Here is a 27,577-nt window from a genome sequence, read left to right as displayed (position 1 = left end):
GAAAATGACTATAGCTATGGGCATTTTCATGGTTACCGTTTTCAACTTGCAAACTTACATTTCTAGAAATCAGATTCCACTAGCAACCGTTAACTTAAATATTTCTTTAGGCACAAGGCTCTCAAACAATCAATATTTTTCTCAAAAATAAATACTTAAAGAACAGCTTCTGATTGATGAACACAGTAGGCAGCTCCTCCACACACACATATATATAACATATAAACTTACTGCTCCAAACGTACCCATAATATAAACAAAAGATTCAAGTTCAAAATATTAACCATAGAGAATATATGCTAATTTGAGAAATCACAACAGAAGAAAATATTAAACTTAAACTGGTGCTCAAGATAACCATAGTTTTGGGCTTACTTTAGTTTGTATCCTAGGACAAAAATGTATCATCTGAGAGTGCACCAAAATATAGCAATCATCTTTCTACATTTAGTATACCTTTAAGATTAAACTGGAACAACAGAGTTATAATGCTCGCCAAGTCCAAATGCATGCCTATGGTATGACAGCATAATGCTCGAACCGGACGAAGCAGTCCAATTATCAGATCTGTACTCCTTACCCATCTCCACATCAGGGAATGATCCTGAAAATATCATAATATGCTTCCGAAGGCAATGAGTCAGAGCACCAAGCTCCAGTTGTCCTCCCCATGCTGCAGTCGATTCAACCTCTTTGCAGTAGTTTTCAAACCTTTCAGCAACAGCATCATCAGAGTCTCCACTAGCCTGATTCTCTGACAGGAAAAAAGGGATAAATTCTGGTGCATGTTTTCTCATATAAGCAGCCACCATCTTGCGAAGTTCTTGGAATGAGTAAGGAGAAGAACCTCCTGAGAGGACAGCCAACTGATTTTCAACAGCTCTGTAGAGGCAGTGCCCATCTGGCTTTATTTCATTCACAGTCAAACCAAGGGGTTCAAGTTTTTTTTCCAACTTTTCGTCTTCAATCATTCGATCACTAACAATGCTGCTCTGTTCTTCTTGTATTCTTTGCTCTCTAGCTGCTTCTTCTTGGGCTCTTTTCTCACGCCTCTTGACACTCTTACTGGGCTTTGAATGATCAGCTTGATTTTTGACAGACACTCCAGCTATGGCCTTCACCAAAGTATCAAGGTTTCCTTTCTCCTTCCCATTGTTAGAGCTATAGCCTAGTAGAGCCAGTTCCTCTGCATGTTTTTCTTTAAGCTTCGTGGAAAGTTGAGCAATCTCTTCCTCCACCTGTTTTTTCTTAGTTTTCTGTTCAGCCTTGCTTCCTTTAGCAGCTGCCTTTTTCATCGATATTTCCTTGTTTTGCAGCTGAGATATCTCTTTCCTGAAATTCATTATAGTGATTTAGATATTTAACATGAATTGTAATACTATAATAGTATAATTCCTTATAGATTAATCTTAATACTATAATAGTACAATTCCTTAATATCAAGCATACTAACTAATCCCTCTGTGGTAAATCAGTTGCATTGATATTAATTTGTTTACATATTCCCTTAACCAAGGAAGCATCGGGGCGGGTGCAGGGTTGCGTGAGACGGAGATACGGGAATTTGGCAAATTCAATTGGGGATTCAGGTAGGGGGGGATTCGTCAAATTTTAAAATATTAAAAAACATATTATATGTACGTATGTATGTATGCACGTATGTGTGTGTGTAATTAGGAGTTTGCTGCAATTTAATTAAACTAAAAACACACATTAATAACTTCATCATCACTAATGATTGATATTTTTTGCAAAAATGGATATTAAACATAGTAACTAATCATAACAAATAAATATAATTAACAGTCAATCCAAAGAAATAAAATAGTAATCAAACTAAAGCTTAAAGTAGTTGACTAATGAATAGTCATATAACAACATATACATACAACGCTGGGCATATACACACAACTCTCAAGAAAGGCACAGCTCAATGCATACGTGTGCGCAGATATAAAGATCGACGACAACCCGCTCAATTACTATATCCACTACTGAGCAAAGAAAGAATGGAGATGGCAAAGGAAGCCGACAGCGACGGTGACTAAAAATTACCAACTTTACCACTCCCGCACCCCTCTAATTCCTGGAAAAGAAATATGGGGATACGCCTGGTGGCGCACCACGTGTGTGTGCCACCGCATACCCACGCACCGGGTGCGCAGTGCATAACTTTTTTACCAGTAAACAAATGACTATTAAGGGATGATAGTTAGCACTCCAACAGGCATGATTGCATGGTTAATTTTGTGTCTACTGTTCTCTTATAAAGATGACTACTATCCCAAGTAATGTGTATAAGAAAAGATATATGATTTGTTTCTTATATTCATGCAAATAAGATTAGGGATCACTCACAGAAAGGCATACGGCCATACGCTAAACAATTTCATCCTTGCAACTTGGAACACTTATAGGAACAGTATACTAGAAAATTGCACAAGCTCAATCTTGGCATGTTGGTACTTGGTATAGTACATACAATTGAAGCATTTAAGAAGTCCTTATTCTAGTGTTTCCCACACTAACACGATTCTCACATATGTTCACAATGCACATACAACATCAAACTCTTACAATTGTAAAATAAGGCAACTGCAAATGTAAAGCCATTGTTACCACCACTTCTTTCCGAGCTCATTACGATCTATAACAATAAACACAAAACATCTGGAATACATCTATTTCATCAACAACTATAAAGCTACACTTGACAGTAATATATGCCCTTATAAATGTTTCTATGTATCAGGCACTTTGTTTAACGTTTTGCACCTATTGTTACTGTAAATTTTAATTCATAAACACTCAAGACTTATTCTCTTACGTCCTTATTTGAAATTTGCCCTCTCTCTACTATTCTGCCATACTTACCAGAAAGACATCAATGTAATTGTCACTATTTTACCCCCACTCTTCATTTTGTCTGAAGTACCCGTGTCGGACGCTCGACACTTAGTTTAGGCCAAAAACATGTAAAATATTCAGAATATTGCCGAGTCTGACACTCGGACACGTATCCGTGTTGGACACGTTTAATCGAGTCCGAGTAACATAGATTGTCAGCCCATTGTGTTTACGTCATTTAAACAATTTCTAAACAAAGATTGCCTCCATCTAAACACAGAAGCTACGAAACTTTACAGAAAATTCACATGACAGTATAAAAATTCGCACATCATCAAAGACATCTGAAGGATCCAGAAATAACCTGTGCCTAGAAAGCATCTCTTCCCGAGTTTCTTCAACTTTCGGCAGAGCATCCTCTGGCACCTCTCCCAATTGCTTGTCCTCCACATCTTGAGTAACCTCCATCGAAAAACCTAGAAAAAAGACAACTGGATTTAACTCATCATATTTCCATTTAACTATAAAACATGCTTAATGTCGCTATTAATTGCACAGAACATAACATAATCAGACATGTAAAGTCTCAGTCGATACAAATACAAATCAAATCTCGAATGTAGTCTAGAATACGAGGAACACAAACATATAACTATAGATACTTACAACTCTGTTGATTATATCATAACATCAAACACTCTAAAACATTAAAATATATACATATACACATATAGAGACTATACATACAGACTATATTGTTAGTAAAGGTGTACAGTGAAATGGCAGAAGATGTCTGTGTAGAGTTTTACAGACAGAATTGTGAAGAGGGGAGATGAGTTGATGTTCGGTCTTACCTTGGAACCCTAAGCTTGGCTTCAAGAGCGAGACGCAACAAAATGAAAACCCTGGATGCGCCTATGATTTTATATCAGTCTTGTCAAATTTTATCGGTTTTGTTTGTCCAAATTTAATTTTATAATTAAATATTATATTATTATAATATACACATGTTTATTATTAAATATTAAAATATATTTTTAGCTTTTTAAAAATATTAAGAGGTAAATAGAATGAGCCAGGTTGTCTATTTGATTGATTATACATAAATTATCTTTTCTTTTGTAATTAGTTTCCATGGAGCTGAAATTTGAAAAGTTGAATAATATAAAAAAATCAATGATATTTTTTAATTTTGAATTTAAATTAAATAAGAATTTGTAGCATTCACCTTTAATATATTCTTGAACTCATAAGAAATAATTTATTTAAATCAATTATTCACCTTATGTACGTAGAATTACTTGTTACTTTCTTTTCAATCATGCTCAAAGATCCATATATGAATGATTAATAAATGAGTGTATATATGTACGCATCCGTGTATATGTATCAGCATCGATCATTAAAATAAAAATTACATACAAATATAACTAATACAACAAGAAAGATTGCAATCGGATCGAAGATGTGATTGATCATTTAAGTCTTTGATTCATTCTCGCCCCGCTTTTCAACATCGGAAATCCTTCATTGCTGCTAATGGCCTAAGGATCAATTGATTGATCTTCCGTACAAAGGCTAGTGTCAGTATCAGAAGGTCAAGAAAGTTGATGACATGATGATAGGGGAGCCGGCGACCGAAATCCGATGAACGACGATGTCCGAGTAAATACTGTCACTTTCTCTCGAATATCTGACTCCACAATCTCTGAGGGGAGGTTGAGCAAAGTCTAATGACCCATTATTACGACGAATACGAAGGAATCGAGAGAGTTTAATGTGGATTCTTGGTCTATAGAGTGTACCTAGGTGATATAAAGTTTTGGTGAAATTCTGGTAGCGATGAATATATTGAGTATTGTTGGGACTGTTCTTCGGGTAGGGCTGTCAAAAAAATCCGGAAAATCCGATATCCGTCCGAAAAATCCGTTATCGTATCCGGGAAAAAGCGGATATAATCCGTATCCGAAATAAAACGGATATTATCCGTATTCGAATCCGGAGATTGCGGATACGGATATGGATATAGGCGTATCCGTATCCGAAAATATCCGTATCCGAAAACATTTAAATAAATATATAAATAAATAATATATATATATATTAATATTATATATATAATAGTATTATATAAATTTATTATATATATTTTTTATTTTTTTCATGTAAATTTAAAACAAGAATTAATATTTTAAAATATAAAAATATGAAATTAAAAACAAAAAGAAATACGATCGTCACATAACCATAGCACCAGTGTACCACATTAGTAATTTGTTTACACTTTACAGCTTACACCACTAGTTCCCCAAACCTAAATACCTAATAGCTCCGCGCCCCTCCCCTTTTCTAAACCTAGAAACAAAATCGAATATCCCACGTCATGCTAGATTTGACGATTTCTTCGACTATCAAGCCCCCAATCAAGTTACACCAGTTTTTAAGTGTGCTTATTCCATACAACCTCTGGCCTGGGAAGGAAGTTGTTTCAGTTTTGACATCTGTGTTTTCATCTGAGATCTGCTAACCACCTATTTCCTCATTTCTGGTCAACAAACTTGTTTTAACTAATATTGTTTGTTTACATTTTTTCAGTTCTACAAGTAGAAGACTATTACTGGAGAAAGGGAACTATCTTTTTTTTTTGTGTGTTTGAAAAAACGGATCCGGATATTATCCGTATCCGGATAATATCCGGCGGATACGGATACGGATATTTTAATTAAAAAATTTGCGGATACGGATCCGGATACGGATACAGTTTTCAGTAAGCGGATTCGGATACGGATATGGGCAAATCCGTATCCGTTTTATCCGTTTGACACCCCTATCTTCGGGTGAGTAATGTCATATATTTCTCTAGATTTGTATTTTAGTATGTTGTATTTCAACGATTATATATATATATATATATATATATATATATATATATATATATATATATATATATATTAATAAATATAAATATTTGTATGTATCATGTTTTGTATAAAAAAAGTCATGGGAATACACGTAAGACATGTTGCCAGAAGATACATGTCTTTCATTTTCACTCCGATTAATCTTCAATTTCTGATTAATACTGAATCAGTGGTCAACCGATTATGTCTGATTACTGATTTTCCTAACATGAGGAAAAAGTAGCGTATTTGAGCTGAGAGGCGGGCTACATTTTAAGCATTGCTCTCGTGTTTTTTTTTTAAAGATTTATCCGCAAATTTTTGATTCTTGAACAAAATTCATTTTCTGATAAATTACTTCTTATATATGGTAATGGGCAATTCCATAACACAGAAAAACTTATTACATAATATTTATCATAAATTCTCTAATAAACTTATTAATCCTAAATTGGCGAGTCTTATACATTATAGTCATAAAAAATTATCAAAAAAACTCATGTGCAAGATTTTAATCAACGGTGAAATCTATTGAATTTAAAAGCTAATTAAATATTTGTACCAAATGAATATATCTTTAGCCACATAAAATTAGAATATAAAAAATTATGTAAAAGTATTTACGACAACCTCTAATTCTAAATAATACTTTTAACTTCAAAATTTTCCTATATCAGAAGTACATTAAATTTGTACTTATTTTTTGACAAAAAAATATTCGATTGGTGTAGTTGTTGTATATGCAGAGGTCTCATCATTATTAAGAAACAACAACCGATCAAAATAATTAAACTTGTGAAATTTATTGCTTAGCATGTGCTGTGCGCACACTGAAAAAAAAAACCGGAATTTAATTTATGAACTGACCGACAGACAAACGGAAAGTTCGTAGGTTGTGCACATGTGAACCCGGAACAACCACAAAACTGAAATCCACAGCCAGCCGTGAGCTGCACGCGCCACCTTCAGCCAAAACGCGTAAGTTTCACACGCTTTCCCCCTTTGTCAACGCTCCACCAAACACCCCTTTATTCTGCCAGCTTCATATATACTATTCCCTAATCATATATAACGCACTTATATACATAGTATCACAAAAACTGAGTTCACAAAAAGCCTCAATTCTGAATTAATATACTATTTTAGGTATAAAGGGTGATTACTTGAATAATTAGGGTTTAATTCTAGTTCAAAGATTGAATCTTTTTAGCCTGATTGAGGAATTATCGCTGTTAATGGACTTGAAAACCCGGCTTCCGCTGTTGAGGCAATCGTCGTTGGCCCCGGAAACTAGGAATGATTCTGTGGTGACAGGGGAGGATGGAAGTGACGAGGAGGATGGGACTATCATATCAGGAGTGCAGTTGATGTATTTGGCCAATGAGGGTGATTTGGATGGGATTACGGAGTTGTTGGATTCCGGTACTGATGTTAATTTTAAGGATATTGATGATCGGACTCCGTTACATGTGGCTGCTTGTCAAGGGAAGAGTGATGTGGTGGAGTTGTTGCTTAAAAGAGGGGCTCAAGTTGATCCTAAAGATCGATGGGGTAGCACGGTGAGTGTTGTTGGTGTTTTACTAGTTCCGTTTTTTGATTGTGTTTGTTTGTTATTGTTGTGAATTTGTTTGGAAATTGCGATTTCTATGATGGTGTACTAGGTTCTGTGTAGGGTATGAAGATAGTAGGAAATTAGCAGCTTTATTTTTTTCATCGTATTACTATTTGCTGGGTATTAGAATAATTTTTGTTTGAAAGGCGAGTTTATTAAGTAGATGGTCTGTTTGCTTTTGTGTAAGGTTATATAGATAGAGTTAGCAGCTCAATTATTATATGCTCATTGTGTTTGTTGGTTGTTAATATGTTGTTTGAAAGCTAAGATTTGGTGTATATAGTGTAGGTGTACTTCTGTGTAATGTGTGATTGACATGACGCGGTGTGTAAAATTGGGGAGAGAACTTCATTTATGGACGTGGATAATGGCCAGGATTAGTTTGTTTTCAACAATAAGTGTTGTTTAAAATAGTGTTTGTTGTCTGTACTATAGGACTACAGGAACATACTTACAAATGATATCTTCCTTTTGGCTTGAGATAACTAGGTTACTTTTAGTTGGTACTTTAATTATATATGTATTCAGAAAGCATCATTACTATTATGTGGCCTATTCTATTTGGTAGCTCCGGGGTACCTCTCGTCGTTTAGCGTTAACATGGTAATTTACTTTCTTGCGAAGTAATAATTATATTAACCAAACAAAAAAAAATACAAAATCCGGGAATATCCATGATTTGGCGAGTAACTAGGCAAGACTCCAATTAGCAAAAAAAACAAAACAAACAAACAAACTAGGCAAGACTCCCAGTTACAAAAAGATTAATGACAAACAGTCAAATAGAGGGAATTTTACATATTGGATGCAATTCTGAACCATGTCATAAATTAACTAATAAAACTCATGTTTCTATAATCAGTTTGATCTGAACTCATTAATTTGTTTTTTGTTTGTGTGCCTTTATGTGTATATTTATATGATTAATTGAAGCAATATAAAGTATGTGATACATTATATATATTTATTCTGATGATCATGTATTTCTGTATTAATAATCAGTATATATCCCCTCTCTGGCGCACTTTCATGTTTTTATAGGCGTCATAGCTGTATGACTTTTTGTTGTTATATATTAAGTTTCCTGAATGCAGTAAACTATTAAAGTGATGATGCACTATCTTCTTGTATCTACTCATATCGGTCCCATTTACATATTTAAAGAAGGGAATTCGAGTGTGAAACACTTGCAACTTTATGGTTGGCTGGTTGCCCCTCTTGCTCTTTAAGTTTAGTCTATAAAATTTCTAGGATGTAAGGTGCAACAGTTATTAAGATTGGTACTTATGTGTTAGGTTGTTATCTTTGCAACACGTCAAAATTTTAAGTTTCTATGACAATCTCAATTTTGATAGAAAAGACCTATTAGATGAATCAAACTAATGACTTTGGCATTAAAATTCCAACTTCCAAGCTTATACAGTAAGTCCCCCGCGCACTTGCATGTTTTTATAGGTGTCATAGCTGTATGACTTCTTCTTGTTATATATTAAGTTGCCTGAATGCAGTAAACTATTAAAGTGATGATGCACTATCTTCTTGTATCTACTCATATCGGTCCCATTTACATATTTAAAGAAGGGAATTCGAGTGTGAAACACTTGCAACTTTATGGTTGGCTGGTTGCCCCTCTTGCTCTTTAAGTTTAGTCTATAAAATTTCTAGGATGTAAGGTGCAACAGCTATTAAGATTGGTACTTATGTGTTAGGTTGTTATCTTTGCAAAACGTCAAAATTTTAAGTTTCTATGACAACCTATTAGATGAATCAAACTAATGACTTTGGTATTAAAATTTCCAACTTCCAAGCTTATACAGTAAGCAGCCCCCCCCCCCCCCCCCCCCACCCCCACCCACCCCAAGAAAAAAGAAGAAGAAAAGGCAGCACTAATTACACTAGACGGACTCATGTGACACGTGTGCTCTCCCAATTTCCTCTGTGTGTTTACGCACGTTACTACTCCTTCATATTCAGCTAAAATGTTACTGTTGCTCACAAGTCAGTATAATGTGATTGATTATACATTATATTATAAGTAAGAAACAACCAATATAAGTTTGTTTAATTATCAGCAATATTTAATTCAGAAGGGTTTTGATTTTAATTTATAGTCTTATAGGATTTTACTTTTATATGGAGTTATAAATGTTTCGTTAAATTTAAATTTTAGAATGACTTTATCTGTTGATTGACTGTTGATAATGAATGTTAGTTTATTCACCACTGCTCTTCCATGTCTAGTCCTACGTCAGGATGGTTTACTCTCTTTTTTTCTTTTATCTCATAGTAGTTTGACCTTTGATTTACAGCCTCTTGCTGATGCAATACACTATCAAAATCACGATGTTATTAAACTTTTGGAGAAACACGGTGCCAAGCTTCATGTAAGTCCTTTTTTCTTATGAAGTCATTTGATGCCAATCTGCATGCTATTACTCTGTGGTTATGCTCTTGAACTGAAATAAATTTGAATTATTATTGGCAACTTACCCTGTCATGTGGTTTATAAATTTAGGTGGCCCCAATGCATGTCAAAACTGCTCGAGAAGTCCCAGAATATGAAATTGATCCCAAAGAACTTGATTTTACAAACAGTATCGAATTAACGAAGGTGACTACTTTAATCCCTATGTTGTCTGCATTTTATGGCCGATACATTTTGGTGATAAGTAGCTAGTTCATTTCTACGAAATTTGTTTCGGCCCGCTTTGTATGTTTAAGGAGATTGCCACTACCAAACTGTAACTGATGTCTTTTAACTTCAGCCCTGCTAATCCTTTGACCTGTCATATTTGTAAGATCTATGAGAAAATTTACACTTGTGTTTGATGATTTTAAAATATAAGGGTACTTTTCGCATTGCCTCTTGGCGTGGAACACAAGTTGCCGTGAAGACTTTTAGGGAAGAAGTTATTACTGGTGATGATAAAGTGTGAGTGCTCATGTAATATATAATGCTTCCCTGTGTTATGCTGGGTGTTTGTATCTTATTCATAGGGTTTTTGGTTTGTTCAGGAAAGCTTTCAGTGATGAGCTTGCGTTGCTTCAGAAGATACGGCATCCTAATGTGGTTCAATTTCTTGGTGCTGTAACTCAGAGTAGTCCAATGATGATTGTGACAGAATATTTACCAAAGGTGTTTTGTAGCTCGCCATTATTTATAGTTTACGGGTCTCCTAGAACATGCTGATTGTTTTGTCCTTAATTTTGTGTTATCTAGATCACCCCTGCTCTTCTCCAGTGGTACAAAATTTTATTTTTTTAAAATCCACTCACATTTTTTCCTGATATATTAAGAAATGTTATTTTTAATTAGGAAAAGTGGAAGGCTGTGGTGTGCTTGTATGCACATATATCTATTCCTTTGTTGTCGAAAGTGTGTAGTGAACTACAAAATGAATTATGCTTTAGCTACAGCTTCTCCCTTCCCCCTCTCCCTCAAATAGTCTTTTGAATATTTCTCTGAACGTCATTCCAATGTCTGATGCAGGGTGATCTTTGTGCTTATATGAAAAGAAAAGGACCTCAAAAACCGAGGAGAGCTATCAGATTTGCAATGGACATCGCAAGGTCTGTAAATGTTCAAGAATTATAATATGTAGTGTGATTAGGACATATAGTAACTTACGTAATGTTTTAATTATAGATCTGAATTGTTTGCCTGCCTGGAAACACTTTTGGTAATGATTGGAAGTAGAATTCATCAGTAGGAATGTCGACGCAATATAGTTTTAGTTGTGATGAGGAATTGCAGATAGCTTGAATAAAGACTGAGGGAGCTCTATCATTAATGTATGCTTATAAAGTTAAAAAATATAAATCTGCTCTTTTGCAATCGTTTGTGGTACCTTCTCTGCTTCCTGGAAAGTATACCTAATCAGGATTAACTTGTGAGTTTGTTGACAATCAAACTCTTAACCTTCAGGTAGTCATGAAATTGTTGCCATTTACTAATATTCCTGAAACCTCCTAGGAGTTCTAAATATTGGAAATATTATATTAATCAGACATTTATTTGTTATGGGCCATTATAAGGAGAAAAAACATCTGTATGCGCTTTTCCTGTCAAGTGTATTAATCATTGTCATTCTGGTGAATTTGCAGGGGCCTGAACTATTTGCATGAGAATAAACCAGAGGCAATAATTCATAGTGATCTTGAGCCAGCGTAAGTTACTCATCGTGATTTTTTTACCCCGTGCAATAACCTAAAATGTTTCATATAAGTTACTGTACTTATATATTTATTACAAAGTTTTAGAGACGTCCTGATTTATTTGTACAATAACAGAAACATATTGCGGGACGACTCAGGTCATCTGAAAGTTGCAGACTTTGGAGTTAGCAAGCTGCTAAAAGTTACCAGCAGAGTTAAGGAGGATAGACCTGTAACATGGCAGAACACATCTTGTAAGTGAGTTTTTATTTCATTAATTTAATCTGTGGGGATTTAGTATTATTTATACGAGTGAGTAACGACTGCTTTCTTCTGAATGGGAATGTTTACGAACATAAAAGGTATTATTTTGTGACCGCAGATACTTTATTTTTTCTGATGTTTATTGTTTGTGTGAAAATTAACCTCTTAGAGCAGTCAAATAATCCTATTTTTACCCTCGAGTGGAAAACTGGTGATAAGCGACCTCACCCTACTACAATAGATCAATATGCCTTCGTATTAACCTTACATTTCTTTCATTTCCATGTTAAAGTATAATTAGGAGAAGGTTATAATGATGATAGAGCCTTACAAATTGAAACAGGAATATCTTATTACTGGAAAATTAGTTAAGAATCATTGTCAACATACATATAAGTATGTAATGAAGTATGTGAGTTTGTCGACACTGTTTTTAATTCGGTTACAATGGCTGTAGTCATGTGTTTCAGCTGTTTATTGATTTTTGCAACATATAGACTTACGTAAAGAATGCATTTGTTTTCTGTAGGTCCGCAATAACATTAGTTTCTATGCACAAGTATATAATATTTGTATAAAGCATGTATTATGGGTTTACTTTACATAATGATCATCTTAAGTTAGTGTATTTGATTTGTTACTTGATAGGTCGATATGTGGCTCCAGAGGTTTTCAGAAATGAAGAATATGATACGAAGGTTGACGTTTTTTCATTTGCATTAATTTTACAAGAGGTACAGTTCTTATTTACAGTCTCTGGGTGACTTTTTATTTTAGAAAGGGATCTTTTGAAAAATCTGAGGTAGTATAGTTGCTTTATGTACACCTTTTACCTCTTGATTACCTTGTCCATTCTCTATGTATCTATCAGTTACGTAATTTGCAGTTTTGCACTTTTTATTTTAAGTTTTGTACTATATATGCTCATTATTTGGTTCTTACAATTTTTATTTGGGTTAAGATAATATTATATAGTAAGTCATAGGAGTTGCAAGACGTGCTTTACCAAGTACTAGTGTTACCAATAGAGTGGTTATATTTAAGATGGGCTTATTTTGTGAGTTGTGAATTCATTTTGCAAGCATAGCGAACTTCCACTCGATTATCTAGTTCGATCATATTAACTTATAAAGCGTAGAGTACTCTTTGCATGAAATTATTTCAGGGAGCATCTTTTATTCTTTTGGTCTTGTCACTCTTGGGTTAGTTAAGAGAATTGTAGTAGCACGTTTGAACCAGTTTGATCCCAAAATCACGTGTTTGTTTTATACATCAGGAAATATTAGCAACAGTACAAAGTGGATGATTTGCGGGCTAAGTTACATGAACTCTGGTGTAGTATCTTTTCCAATACATGTACCTTGAGGAGTCAGACATAAACACACCTTAAAGTTGCTATTACATCGCACACCAAAATGCAGTGTCTAACACCCACACACGTGCACTAGAAATTGCTATTCTATCGCACGGTACAATGCAGTTTCTAACAGCCCTGGTATTGTATTATTGCAATTATTAACTTGACATTGATTAATAGAAACCATGCAAGCTATTATGATGATAAATACTGACAGGAATAAAAACCCATTGATTGAGTCGATGGAAACTCCATATGTTACTGTGTGTTTCCAATTATAATTTAAAAAAAAAGAAAAAAAGAAAAGGAAGAGGATTATTACTACTAAAAACTTTCTTCTGCTGCGTTCGGTGAGTTATTGTAATGAAAGAAGAAAAAGGGACAGCACAGGAAATTGTTTTGTTATACTTTTGGCAAAACCGATTACCGAAAAGTAAAAAGATTTAGTGAGAACCAAGTGAACGAAGTTTATACAGGGATAAACCACCAGTGTCCTTTTTCCATTTTGTAATGAATTTGTCATCCTTCTTTCCAAATAACTAGGTAACACGAGCGGAAGTTTATACGAGTTATTTTCCCATTCATTCTCTCAACGGTTTAATCTGTACTTTCTTATCTCAAAAAGCTCAGAAACTCTTAGTAACTCTATAATAGATAGAAATTTTAGAATACTATGAGGTGAACGTAAAGATAATTTTTGTAGTTATTTTTCTGCCAAGGAGGCAGCTAAATTTGTTTCCAATCATTTTCTGAGAGTTAATATTCAGCTGTCCCGCAATTGTAAATACTTAAGTTTTAGGGATAAGGAAATTTTGTATTATATATGTTAGGGTCTATTTACGTAAAAACTTTGCGTCTCAAGAACACCAAAAAAGAATTGTTGTTGATCTTAACATGCCTAATAAATTGATATTTGTGATGTGTTGTACTCTAGATGATTGAGGGCTGCCCTCCTTTTTCCGGAAAGCCAGAAACTGAAGTTCCTAAAGCATATGCTGCTAAGGATCGCCCTCCATTTAGAGCTCCTGCAAAGTACTATGCCCATGGACTGAGAGAGTAAGTTCTCATTTTTTCTGGTGGAAGAATATTTGAAAGTTATGTTTTTTCTACTGTATTGTATTTTGTTAAATTTCAGCACTTCTTTTTTATTACTATGTTACAGCTTTGTTGTATTGCGACAAATTATGCAATGCAAGATAAATTACCAACTACTGTTTAGCTAAAATTGATCTGCAACTGTGCTTTATTCTCAAAATTTTGTTATACAAAAGCAACAAAACTAAACTTGTTACTAAAATTTTAATTGAATGCAAATATTAACACGAGAGATATACATAATAACACTGTTCACTAATATTTTTATTTACTATCTTTATTTATATTTTTGGATTTACTTGAAATAAAAAACTGACACTGATAAATAGAGATAATAGTTTATTTAGAAAATTATGTAATCAGTTATCGTTAATTTTTGTAAGACACACAACTTCTAAGGTATTTATCATATTCTCTCCATATTGATATATCATATTTATGCATGCTGAAATTTCTCCATTACAATGATAATTATATTAAACAAAATTAAATTAAGAACAATTAATCAGCCAATTGTACAATTAGAAATGTTTCACATTATCTCTAAGTATGTTGCAGTAAATAAAAAAAATGTACCCAATATTATCTTTTTTACCTATCTATCATGAGGAAACGCCACTAAATATATTTTGTGGATAGGTTAATTGAAGAGTGCTGGAATGAGAAGCCAGACAACAGACCAACATTCAAGCAAATAATTGTACGGCTGGAGTCTATCGACATCACACTTCGTCACAAAAAACGCTGGAAGGTCTCTCACGCTTATTCTCTTTCATATATGTGTGTGTGGTGTGTTATGTTATATACCCATCTATTCATTTGTCTATTATACATGTTTGCATTATGACATTTTTTGATCCACAAAAAACCTCACCTTGATAAGATATGTTTGTATTATTGCTTAGCACTTCACCCAAGTATTAATTATTAATAAGAACAGCAGTATACTTGCAAAATCTATAAGATCGGTGGATTTTGTTTGAAACTCCCATCAACCTAAAATTTGGTAAAAGCAATGCATCCTTTTCATCGTGTTCTGTAAATTGACAGTTACAATTATGGGAAAAAAGTATGCATTTAGAGAAAAAAATAGAAACAAAAGGTTTACGGAGCACGTAACTACAGAACATGTTCGAGGTCTCTACTCCTTATTCTGAACTAGTTCTCATTTGAGCCCACCTCATATATAGAGTCTTACTCTAATACAAACCTCCTTATTCTACAAACTAAAAACTATCACTAAATTCCTAAGAGAATATCACTAAATTGTCCAACAACCCCACTTCTCCTTCTCCAAGTCAGCCTATGCCTCCACCTTACTTCCGGCAGCTTCACCCCGTCAAGTCTGCCGCTCCCATCTCTACCATCTCCACCGTCCCCTCCACCACATCCTTCTCTTTTCAGCTGACATCACCACCCCAACATACCGCCTAAATATATACACATACATTAATGCATGTTTTACCCCAGTAGCTTCCATCTCCAGTAATCTCGACATCGACAAGTGAAATTTATCATACACACCTATCACAGCCATCTGATATCCTTCAATCATCCACATCACCAGCAACACCAGTTTATCTACAGCTACAACAACACCAGTTTTGAGACACCCACCAATAAATCGAAACTATTGTTCCATTAACCCCTTTCATGTCTAGCACCTTAATCTCCACCTCCACCTTCACTATCTACACCACCTCCACCACCACCAAAATTAAGTAGAACAAAAGATCCACAAATTTTCATCAATTTCTGGAAGATTTCACCATTTTTTGCAACATAGATCATTAAATTCTAAAGAGAATATCACTAAATTGTATTAAGAATATCACTAAATTGAATTGGTTTTTAGTTTTTATTTAGGGGTTGGTTTGTATTTGATCACTACCATATAGGCAATTGCTCAAATACAAACCATTAAAATAAATAAAAACTAAAATACAAACCAAGAAAAACTATACCTAAATAACATCACCCACCCCCTATATGTCATCTACCTAGGGCCCACCCTCCCCCTACTCAATCCACCCCCAGTCCCGAACTCGCCAAGGCTCCGCACATGGCCTGGACAGGCTCTAGACAACCTTAAGAGCCAAAACGTGGGCCCACTATGGTCCCACTAGGCCTCGCCCCGCCCCCGTATAGGCCCATCTCGGTGTCCATTCCCGGTCCCAAAATCCTTGCCATTCTACTTAATCGCATTGGTTTGTATTTAGTTTGTATTGGAGTAGGACCCCATATATATATATAGATATTATATATATAGTCTTACTCCAGTACAAACCAAATAAGCCTACAAACTAAAAATCAGTCCTTTGACCAATTTTTAGTCACTATTTTTTTAACTAAAGAAATTACCCGTTTGTACATCCCAAATCATTATCTTATATATAACATATCCCTCAAACACACACACAACGTATATGATCATCATCTTCACCCGTACGCACTAATGGACCTCCAGGCACCATTACAAGCACCTTTTATGACCTGCTACCATCGAGTACCATCATTAATAGCCACCGCCACTTGCCACCACAACTGGCGACTCCTCCACCATCACACACCTCCTCTCATCACTTACCATCATGAATCTCATACAACTACAATTTAGCATCAATAATCGACCACCAATAGTTAACACAACTAGATTTTCTTAATTATGAGAAACAAGGCTGATTTTACTGTATAAAATAGTGATCAATTAAGTATAAATGGGTGATGCCTGTAGTTATAAATGGTGGTCATGGAATTGGTTCGTATTTTTTATATATAGTCAACTAGTCGATGAATTGTACCTCTGTCGACTAGACTCGACTTACCTACGTCGCAAACATGAAGCAATGTGGACGTAAGACTAAAACGGGCATAAATTAATTTGATGAAATTTTTTGATAAACAAGGATGACCAGAAAAATTGTCTTTGCATTGTGCCATATAGTTACTTTTACATATAAAGTTTAGCAGTAAAGATGCAGAATGGATCATTTTACGGACTGTTGACTAGGTCAGTAGGTCCTACCTTACACAGAACGGTGTCATGGTAGTTATATATACTATGCGGGTAAATGTTCCTTTTCTTATTCCGATAACTATCAATGTGTGCAGGTGAGACCATTGAGATTCTTCCAAAATTTGGAGGCTATATGGAAAAAAGATTATTCGAGTTCCAGTAGCCGCGGTGGCTCATCTCGTGCAACCAGCATATAAGCACTGGTGGTTTTACATCTCTGTCCTCGTCGACTTGCATTTGCGGAATTATATCATATCTAATTGAATTAAGTAGAAAAAGTGACATTATTCTTGGAGTTGTGAAAGGCTGGTTCCATTGGTTACCTATATTAGATTCATCTCCTCCCTGTATGACTTAGTGGGTTGACAAAGATTGCTATTGCCACGTCTTTCTCTACAGAAATCCGCAATTTTTTTCATAGTCATTTGACTAGTACAAAAAGGATAAGGAAAAGTGTATCATAGTATATTGTATTTATGTGTGACCTTTTTGATTATTTTTCTCTCAAGCCATCCTCATCTGAGACATACTTGTAACTTGCTGACAGTTTGTACATGAAATGCAAAACAGGTTTTGCGTGGTTTATAGCTATTTTTGCTGTAAAGCAAATACTTGTTCATTGCAGTCTTGGGTCCATATATGTTTAGCAAGTGTAATATAGCTTAAAATATTTTTAAACATATTATTTTTCAAATGATGTTCTACACTATCTTTTTGAAATTTATTGAAAATCTTGCGGATCCTATACAATTTTCGAGTAGAATATTGTAAATATATTATTTTATAAAACATGCTTAGTTTGTAGAACATATACATGTTGTAAATTTATGAGATTGGTAAGATTTTAGTGAAATAATAAGATTTGTGAAACATTTATTCAAAAAAAAAAGATTTGTGAAACATGTTTTGGAAGATAACACGTTTTACAAGATATTTTGTTTGTAAAATATAAATGGGCTTCGAGGACGGGGACTCTGGAGACTCCATAGAATTTGACTATGATAAATAAATATTAATTTTTATAATAAAGAGACATAATTAACAAAAATAATGACATACATTAGTATATATCAATTATTATATAATGATATATGATATATTAATAATTTAATTTAAATATTATATAATAATAATTTTTTTAAAAACGTGACTAATTTAGGATGAATATATATAAAATCACATGGAGAATTGCTGAGGAAAGCCATATGTATTGTCTATTGCAGGCTTTGCAGCAATAAATGAGTTTACACTAAACAGAAAATGAGGATGGGCATCACATGGAATCACCTCCCCCTTTTGTCATAATCCTATGCATTCTCCGTGTAATAATTACGTATTCTCTAAACTTGTTAAAGAGCACCCTAACTAGTTTTTAAATGCAATAAAAAATATAATTCTTAACAACTTAGTAACTTAGCGCATTTTAATTTTATTAAATTTAATATTCTTTTTTTTATATTATTAATATTTGAACTCTATTATATCAATGAGAATGCCTTTAATATAGAAAAAAGAGAAGAGAGAAGATGATACTTAAATTCTTTAAAAGTCACTAATTTTTTTTTTGATTATTCAATTTATGATCATAATTTATTTTTTTGAAGAGAAGGAGATAATACAATATATAACAGCCATACGACATCTACAAGAATGATCGAGTCGAACAAATATAAAATATATTAAATATTTCGCTTTAAGTAGAGCTCGTGCAAGTAAGAGTTTTTGTGAAGATACTCTAATATACTACTATCTGTTATCCTAAATCTTAATGCGCTAGCAAGGTTTGATATCGTAGAGACAAGATGAGTGCTTGTTCAATTATAAAAAGGATAAGAAAAAATAGATTAATCATAAACTCATAAAATAAAAAATTTGCTTAACTCCAATTAAATATATATAAAAAATGTTAGAGCACCAAAATTCGTTTTCAAAATGAATGTCGAATGATATATGTCATGATTTAATCAGTTATATATAAATTCTATTAAATATATCATTTTTTCTCAAAAATATCCAAGTTCTAAAAATTATTTTCATAAATATGGGGCAATCTCATTTGTAATGCCAGTAACATGAAAATCAACCGTGTTTTCGTGGTTTTCCCATGTTACAACTTCCGTACCAATTCGGTAGTTCAGTTGCAATTTCGATCATATTCTTGATAATAAGTTTAAAAACATGAATAGTTTTGCAAATTTCCTTTAGATATCATGATCAATGCTAGCCATAGCCGATGATCACTTATATTTATATTCGATAAGGTAAAGATCATGTGAATTGACCCCACGATAATGGTATGAGTTTAAAATATTTTGTTTTAGTGATTTTTAATATATTTGTCTCATATATGATTCGTTTATAACTAGATTTATATAGCTTGTTGCATATTTAGTTTTAATTATCGTGCCCTTGTCGAGGGAGTGCCATAGTTGATGGCTTCCTGATCTTATATTGAGATTATGTTTATCGTTTATTAATGATTGTGTCATTTTAGATGACTTTGTTTCGGTGTCTGGCATAATCTTTCATGCTTGATTCTTCTTTCTTTCTTCCTTTTTTCTCCCTCTATTTTTTTCCTTTCGGCGGATTTTTGTTTTCATCGGGGTTTTCTCTTCGGTCATTGAAGTTTTATTGGCTAAATTTCCAGGGTCATCTCTGCATGACCTTTGGTTAGTCGGTAGACTTTTTTGAATGAAAGTTTTCCTTTCCTCTTAGTTCCGCGGATTTTGCTTTTATTTCGAGTGTTTTTTTTCAAAAATCAAAATTTTTATCTAATTTTTGTGGGGCTTTTCTACATGTCCTTTGATTAGAAGAAAGTTTTTCATGTATGAAAAAAACTCTCCGATCCTTTCGGGATTGTATTTCGGTACAATTCACTGACGTGAAAGTCTTATGAAAAAAAATGCTAGAAGAATCTTAAATGGAATCTCTAGTATTATAAAACACAAACATATAGAGATCGAGACACCACCTCATATAAATTTTAGTAGATAACACATATACACACACACACACACACAAAATACATTTATATATCTCATTATATATCAACTATTCAATTGGTAAATCAAAAAATAAAGTGTAATCATCTTTTTTCCAAATATTATTAAAAATTAATCATAATATTCAAACTGATTCTACGGCCTAACCATTTTTGTCCAAAATGACTCTTTAATAAAGCAAATTCAAAATTCAAATTTTTTGCTTAAATTGTAAGTGCTAAATCATCTTTGTATGTTATGTGTGACTTAGTATTCTACATTGAAATCAAATTTTATGTATAAATATAATTAATTTTTAAATTACTAATGAGATTTTAAAGCAGGATCAGATGGTTCTCAGTACTTTGTATAAGATAGATTCTCCATGTAATAATGATGTGTGTATAATATGCGTGTGTCACTTTTAGTTCTACTCTTTTTTTTTGCCATATTTAGTTCTACTTTAAAGTTTCATGAATAATTTTAAAATTAATCATATTTATGCATATAATGTAATACAACGGGGCTTCCATACATGGGATATATAACTAGGAGATGGTTCTGATACAAACTTACAAACTTTTTTTGTTTAACACATATATAACAGGAGTTCAACATTTTTTAAGATATTTTGTTGAACATCGATTAAAATTGTGTTGGAGAAGTACATAAACTAATTTTTCAATGTAAGAACTAAGTTAAACGTATTATATAACCAATATTTATCTTTTTAGACCTTACCCAAACCCCAGAGGTATAGTTTAAGTATCTCAATAAATATATTCAACACAATGATAATTAATGTTCTACACCCAATGTTGAACCCATGTTACAAATGTGTTGAATGCACGATTTATCTATGCGTTATTTTTAAAATTGTGATGTTTTTTCAATAACTTTTAACATAAATACTTTCTAAACTAAGGATTAACAGGTTGGGGGAATAAAAAAATTCAAAAAAAAAGTTAATAAGTTTACAACTTAAAAAAGTTTTTATTTGATACTATCCCTATATAACTATTAGTGTTTTTTCCAAAAATAACCAAGTTTGTAGAAATTATTTTCATAATTACGGTACAACGTCGTTTCAAATGTTATTGACTTGAAAATCGACTCTAGATTAACTGTGTCGTAATCTGAGTCACTTTGACCGTAATTTTAAAAATAAGTTTGAAAATAAGGAATTTTTATAAATTTTCCTAAGTATATTATGCATCTTAAAAATGAAACCATATGCTCATAACATATTTACAATTTAAAGCACATCAACAAAATTAATTATAGGATTTTTTGTATATTTTTTCAGAAAAAAGTTGGACCGACTTGAAATTATCTTGGTTGGGGGTAGCCTAGCTACATTTCCGTAGATTACATATTCGGCTTTCTGGATTATATTAAAAGTCAGCTAAAGCAACAAGAAGAACAAGAATTTCACAAAGTTACATGTGTTACACCTGGAGTCTGAACTCATAAGCCTTAAAAATGCATCAACAAATTCATCAAACAAATAATTAAATTATTGAGAGAACAATCAAAATTCAATGCCTCGAAATTGTTGCCAAAACTTGCTCCATTTCTCCAACTAATTTTCTTACCCAACTGTCACATAAAACACATAGTTTGATACAAAAGAAAGTTAACCTAGCTGGTCTTGTTCAAGTTGTTTTCACTTGCTGTCAAGAAATAAGTTCCAACATTGAAACCTAGCTACTTAAAACTCCACTCATGACTCTATAAAAATCACCATCAGAAGTCACTTTCTCCCCTTCCCCCACCCTCTCATTTACAATATTGCTCTGTCAAACTAAAGCTTAAAAAGAAAAGGAAAAGACTAAGAAAAAAGAAATTGAATGGCCAAGAAAGAGTCTGATCTTGGTGAGTGATTTCCATTTTTAGCCTTCTGTCTTAAGTTTCTTCATCTCTATACAAATCACTACCAACATTTTTACACAATACATTATGTTTATGTACATTTAAGTACATTTTATGTTGTATTAACTAAAGACAAGTGATTAATTATTTTCAAGCTTTTCTTAACACTTATCATCAATAAAGGGTCACTATTCACTTTATAAATACCAACCTTGCTTGCTCTCCATAGACTTCAACTTTCTGTTGAGATTTTTAGAATTGCTGTCAAGAAACAAAGGTGGAAACTTTCCTTGTTTTTCTATCTTTATTATTTTTTTTGTTTTGGGATTTGTTGATAAAATTCTTATGTTGTTGGTTTTGAAAATAGAATCAACTATCATGTCATTTGTGGATGATCAATCTGGGGATCTCTCACTACATGAGAGAAAATCAGGGAGAGGAAGGATTGAGATCAAGCGGATCGAGAACACAACCAACCGTCAAGTTACTTTCTGCAAACGCCGCAATGGTCTGCTCAAGAAGGCCTATGAGCTCTCTGTTCTTTGTGATGCTGAAGTTGCACTGATTGTTTTCTCCAACAAAGGCCGCCTTTACGAGTATGCGAACAACAGGTATGTGTATGACCAAACAAATTGTAGCCCACCCAAATTTCAGTTCTTTACTCTCTGCCATGTTCTTGATTTTCTTGCTCTAATTTTTCAAAAATCTCTCTCATCTTTAAGTCTGATTTCCCCTTCTTGATCTGTCTATCTAAAAGAAGAAGAAACGGCAAGTCTTGTTGGTTAATTCTATCTACTTGTACAAACAAGTTAAACTACACATATGTGTTGTTGGGTAATTTTAGCACACATGACACAATTATGGTGCTGTGCAGCCAAGATCTTTGAGTTGATCTAAATAAATGGTCTCTTTTTCCTGCTATTTCCTCTTTCTCTTTGTTCTTTTCTTTACATAAAATTTGTTGGTGTTTTTTTTACCTTGTTCAATCTATGATCTCATTTTGGTAGATACACAGATCCGTATGTGAAGATGGGTTTTAGGAAGTTATGCAGATTTCTGAGATCATCCACCTTATTTTGGTGCTGTGAGCTTTGCCTTTTTCATATATAAAATATATAAATAATTATATCAAAGCTAGAATTAGGCCTACAGGGGAGAAGGTGTCAAGCTCCCATTTGCTTATTTTACTATAATTTCATATAACACCACAAACTAAAACAAAGGACTCATCCAAGAAGCAGGTTGATTTTTATACATGTACAATACACAACAAACATGTGTATATCAAATCAGGCTAGGTCATGTATAACCCTAATTAAGAAACAAAATTAGGGTTATAAAAATTGCAAAACAGTTTTACTTTTTAACATGAAAATGCAACTTTTTCAACAAACAACAACCAAATCAGGGTTTGCACTTTCCACAGTCTAATTATAGACTTTTCCGGGATTAGTTCACTTTTTAAGCACCTTTGCCTTAAACTTGTCAAATTAGGGCTTCTTAGTTAGCTGCATTTATACTTAACCTAATTAATTTATCTTATGTAGAAAATCTCTGTGTGATGGGATTTAGTAATACATTAGGTCATGCTTGTGTAATCTGGTTAGATAAATGAAGGGTCACTTTAGTTGGAGTATTCTTTTCTTGTTTGAGTTACTCTATCTTTGGACACGTCAGGGATGATTTTCAGTTTTCTTGATATAAAATTATATAATAATGAAAAAGAAAGTGAAAGGAGGGAGTAATAAGGGAGAATGGATGTTTAATGTTGTAGCTCTCGTAGTTAAGGCTTTCACAAAGCTTCAGAAGATGTTCATACTAAAATGGCAAAGAAACAGATTTGGAGAGATATGAGAGAGAGAGAGAGAGATTGAGAGTATGAACTTTGCTTGTGATTATAGATCTTGGGTAGATTAGAGAGAGAGAGAGAGAGGTATTACAAGAGAGAGGGGGAGAGAGAGAGGGGGAGAGAGAGGGAGAGAGAGAGAGAGAGTGAGAGAGAAGGAGGGAGAGAGAGAGAGAGAGAGAGAGAGAGAGAGAGCTGTATTCCAAGTGGGGAGCCAAGGGGAGTTGAGATTAGGTTTTGTTTGTTTTGATGCTAGGGCAGAGAGTACTGAGTCCTTGAAGTGGATGGGTCTGAATTCTGATGTACTTACAAGTTACAGACAGACATGACTGAGGTTTTTCACTTTTTCACAGCATTAACTTGCTTTAACTCTGTAGGTTTTGACTTACCTAGGTGGGTAAAAGAGTGACTCGTGATAACATGATCCAGCGGGTAAATGGGTTCATGACACGTGGACAACATCACGACCGTATAAAAACTGGACCAATCATATCTTGTGAGTTGTGACAGCTTGGCAGTCCATAGGCAATGACTAGGTCGAAGAAATTAAGGTAGTTTGGACATGAAGAGTTTTGAGGGATTCCTATCAAGTGAGTCTGACTGAGTCTGACTAAACCAGCACGCAGATCCTTTTTGCTTAAATTTTGGGATACATTTGGATGTATAACATAGGCACACAATATCCATTTATGTATGCATGATCCTGAGGTTAGGTATAATTGCTTCTTATTATTCCTTGGATTTAACTATTTTAATTTCTTGAAATTTACCTTGACTTCAGTCACATCTTGCTATGTACACGAGTAGCGGAGTAAGATTTGATGATGTTAGTTCAAATATTTTTTGTTAAATTATACTTCCTTCGATTACTACTATAGATTTTATTTTTGAAGAAATATTTGGTCAAGAGTCAAAGATTGTATATTTATACATCGTCCGTCTCACCCATTATTTTTGTATTTGTTTGTCACGTATTTTAAAAAATTTATAAAATATAGTTATGTAGTATATTTTTAAATTTTGTTTCTAAATAAAAATAGAGACATTAAATTTTTATTCACAAGAAAAAAATAATTAATGAAAATACACCTTTGTAAGCGTATTAAAATATGTGCGGAGCGCTCTTTCCCAAATGTATAACTTATATAATACAAGTATTATTAGGAATAAAATTTGGTCAATTTTACCCGATTATGGAAAACCATTAAAAATAAGAATATGAGTACATAATAAACTGGAATATGTAAAGAACTTGACCTAAACCTGTTATGCTGCTGGGTAAATTTCTGTACTTTTTTTTTTTTGCTAATTATTTCTGTACTATTTGGCAATCAATAAAACTAGGGTATTTTGAAATTCAATATTATATTGTTCATAAAGAGGCATCATATTACTGCATATATTGGTTCAGAACATACATAAATCTGAAATGAAATAGCAGAATAGTAGTGTTGACCTGAGATTGGAATAGGACAGACCTCAGAAAGCAAAACAGCAGTATTGTCAACTTCATCTAGGACTTGTATTTTTTGACCTACCAGAATACAGAGAATCAATGAACTTTGACTACACAAATTTTATCAACTCCTGCTTTGTAATTTCATTATCTTTCGCTTCTTTGATTAAGCCCAACTATGTTGTAAGGAAAATGTTTCGTGTACAAAATTTTATGGACAGATCTTACACAAGTCTGATCTTTTTGGCTATTATATTCAGTCTTTAGCTTGCTAATTAAAACACATGTTTGTAGTTACATTTCCTCGTATTGGCTGCAGTGTTAGAGGAACAATTGAAAGGTACAAAAAGGCCAACTCGGATACCCCCAACACGGCTACTGTTTCTGAAGCCAATACTCAGGTTTAAACTCATCAATCTAGATATAATCTATTAATCACATTCATCTGCAAATTAATTACTACATTAAAGTAATGTGATATAGGCAACAATGGAACTCTAATTCGAGTCCTAACTAACTCGAAGCAGAAGGGTTAAGATTAGTAGTAATCATCTCATGTTTCATTGACCTCACAGTATTACCAGAAAGAAGCTGCAAGGCTGCGCCAGCAAATTTCCAACCTGCAAAACAGTAACAGGTGCTTTTACTTATGTAAAATGCCTTTTTCTATTCCGTGTTCAGTATGTTTATACAGTTGTAGATTGAGAATTCAAAACATCTGCATATAATACAGGCATCTGATGGGCGAAGCGCTGGGGGCTGTGCCAGCAAAGGAACTTAAAGGCCTGGAAACTAAATTGCAGAATGGACTTAGCAGAGTCCGCTCCAAGAAGGTCCTTATACATTCGTAGATATGCTGATTATCTCCTAATAAGAATTACTTGCTGAAATACTGATTTAGAATATATAAACTGCAGAATGAACTTCTCTTTGCTGAAATCGAATTCATGCGGAAGAGGGTTAGTGCTCATATCTTTATATAGCTCATATCTTTATATAATTCCTTCATTTACTTCCAAGGTGCTCAGTAAAGGTAAGGTTTGCGTATACTGAGACCCTTTGGACCGGGTGATATAGGAGGTGTATTTGGATTGTAACTAGTTCTGTAGCTCAAATTTCTAATTAAACTGACCAAAAGCTTAACTTTCACCTTTCTAGATTTCTTTTTGACCAGACTTATTTGTATTGCAGGAAATTGACTTGCATAACAATAATCAGTACCTTAGAGCAAAGGTATGATCTGTCCCTAGCAATCTCATAGAATCATTTATATCTAATATAACTTAGCTGCGCCACAGAGAAATGGTAGCTGCTTTTTATGCATGAACATTACTTTTTTCAGAAATTAACACTTCAATTTGTTGGAATAATTGCGAGTAATGTAGATTTCTGAGAATGAGAGAGCACAGCAGCAGATGAGTTTGATGCCAGGTGCATCTGGGAGTTCTGAGCAGTATCGTGATGTAGGACAACCTCATGAGTCTTTTGATGCGCGGAACTACCTCCAAGTCAATGGCCTCCAGCCCAACAATGCTAATTACTCGTCTCACCAGGACCACCAAACTCAACATGTTCCTCTCCAGTTAGTGTAAGACTATTCATACCATCTCGGCTGCTTGTACATGTGTTTCCATTTTTCTGCAATTCTCTAAATTATACGCTGAAATAGGATTGCACTACCATTTAAAATGCTCTCCTAATATATAATTGACAGTTACATGTTAGAAGAGACTGTATCTAATTAATCCATTTTCGTGTTTTCAGATAAAAAGTATGCTTTTAGTGGAGGCTCTGTAGTTTCTATCTAGCAACTGATCTCATTTCTATGGGGACTAAATTATGAATCAAGGCATGAAGGAGTCTACATGGCTAGAAGATTAGCAAGATGCATGAGATCAACAAGAAACATGTAGAGCCTCTTTAATTACTATGATCATGACATGGTTAATTATAATTATAACTTATCGATGTTAACGTGTAGCAACCATATGTGTGATGTCTTTGCTTTTTGAGATTCCATGCTTTGAACTTATTAGCTACTTATTTTTGTGATGTGATGTTTACAGTGTGAACTTTTCAATGTTAACTATGTAATCATGTGAAATATCTTTCAGCGTTCTTGCTTTTCATTCTGCTTTCACATGTAATGGGTCTAAGCTCTACAAAAAAATCTCTT

The 27,577-nt window shown here is 33.6% G+C and overlaps 3 protein-coding genes across 5 annotated transcripts; 2 read left to right on the top strand and 1 right to left on the bottom strand.

Moving 5' to 3' along the window:
* Positions 1-264: 264 nt before the first annotated feature.
* LOC108202664 (OVARIAN TUMOR DOMAIN-containing deubiquitinating enzyme 5) lies at positions 265-3,792 on the bottom strand. The gene is made up of 3 exons (XM_017371202.2): positions 3,702-3,792; positions 3,212-3,323; positions 265-1,332 (listed from the first exon to the last, which is right to left on the bottom strand). The coding sequence occupies exons 2-3, from the start codon at positions 3,313-3,315 to the stop codon at positions 465-467; spliced, it is 972 nt and encodes a 323-aa protein (XP_017226691.1). The 5' UTR covers positions 3,316-3,323; positions 3,702-3,792; the 3' UTR covers positions 265-464.
* A 2,788-nt stretch (positions 3,793-6,580) lies between these two features.
* Positions 6,581-17,837, top strand: LOC108204802 (integrin-linked protein kinase 1). The gene is made up of 12 exons (XM_017374422.1): positions 6,581-7,306; positions 9,669-9,743; positions 9,875-9,970; positions 10,206-10,291; positions 10,375-10,495; positions 10,850-10,929; positions 11,464-11,526; positions 11,650-11,768; positions 12,427-12,512; positions 14,070-14,191; positions 14,870-14,981; positions 17,342-17,837. The coding sequence occupies exons 1-12, from the start codon at positions 6,983-6,985 to the stop codon at positions 17,441-17,443; spliced, it is 1,386 nt and encodes a 461-aa protein (XP_017229911.1). The 5' UTR covers positions 6,581-6,982; the 3' UTR covers positions 17,444-17,837.
* A 4,117-nt stretch (positions 17,838-21,954) lies between these two features.
* On the top strand, positions 21,955-27,529 carry LOC108214703 (floral homeotic protein AGAMOUS-like). Of its 3 annotated transcripts, none has more exons than XM_017386860.2 (9): positions 21,955-22,102; positions 22,467-22,710; positions 25,721-25,802; positions 25,977-26,038; positions 26,135-26,234; positions 26,319-26,360; positions 26,593-26,634; positions 26,787-26,989; positions 27,166-27,507. In XM_017386860.2, exons 1-9 carry the CDS (start codon positions 22,078-22,080, stop codon positions 27,167-27,169), a joined length of 804 nt encoding a protein of 267 aa, XP_017242349.1. In that variant the 5' UTR covers positions 21,955-22,077; the 3' UTR covers positions 27,170-27,507.
* The last annotated feature ends 48 nt before the right edge of the window (positions 27,530-27,577 follow it).

This window comes from Daucus carota, chromosome 1 (assembly GCF_001625215.2).
Source record: "Daucus carota subsp. sativus chromosome 1, DH1 v3.0, whole genome shotgun sequence".
Taxonomy (NCBI): Eukaryota; Viridiplantae; Streptophyta; class Magnoliopsida; order Apiales; family Apiaceae; genus Daucus; species Daucus carota.
Note: the sequence above shows the minus strand (reverse complement) of the source record. Positions and strands in the feature narration are given on the sequence as shown.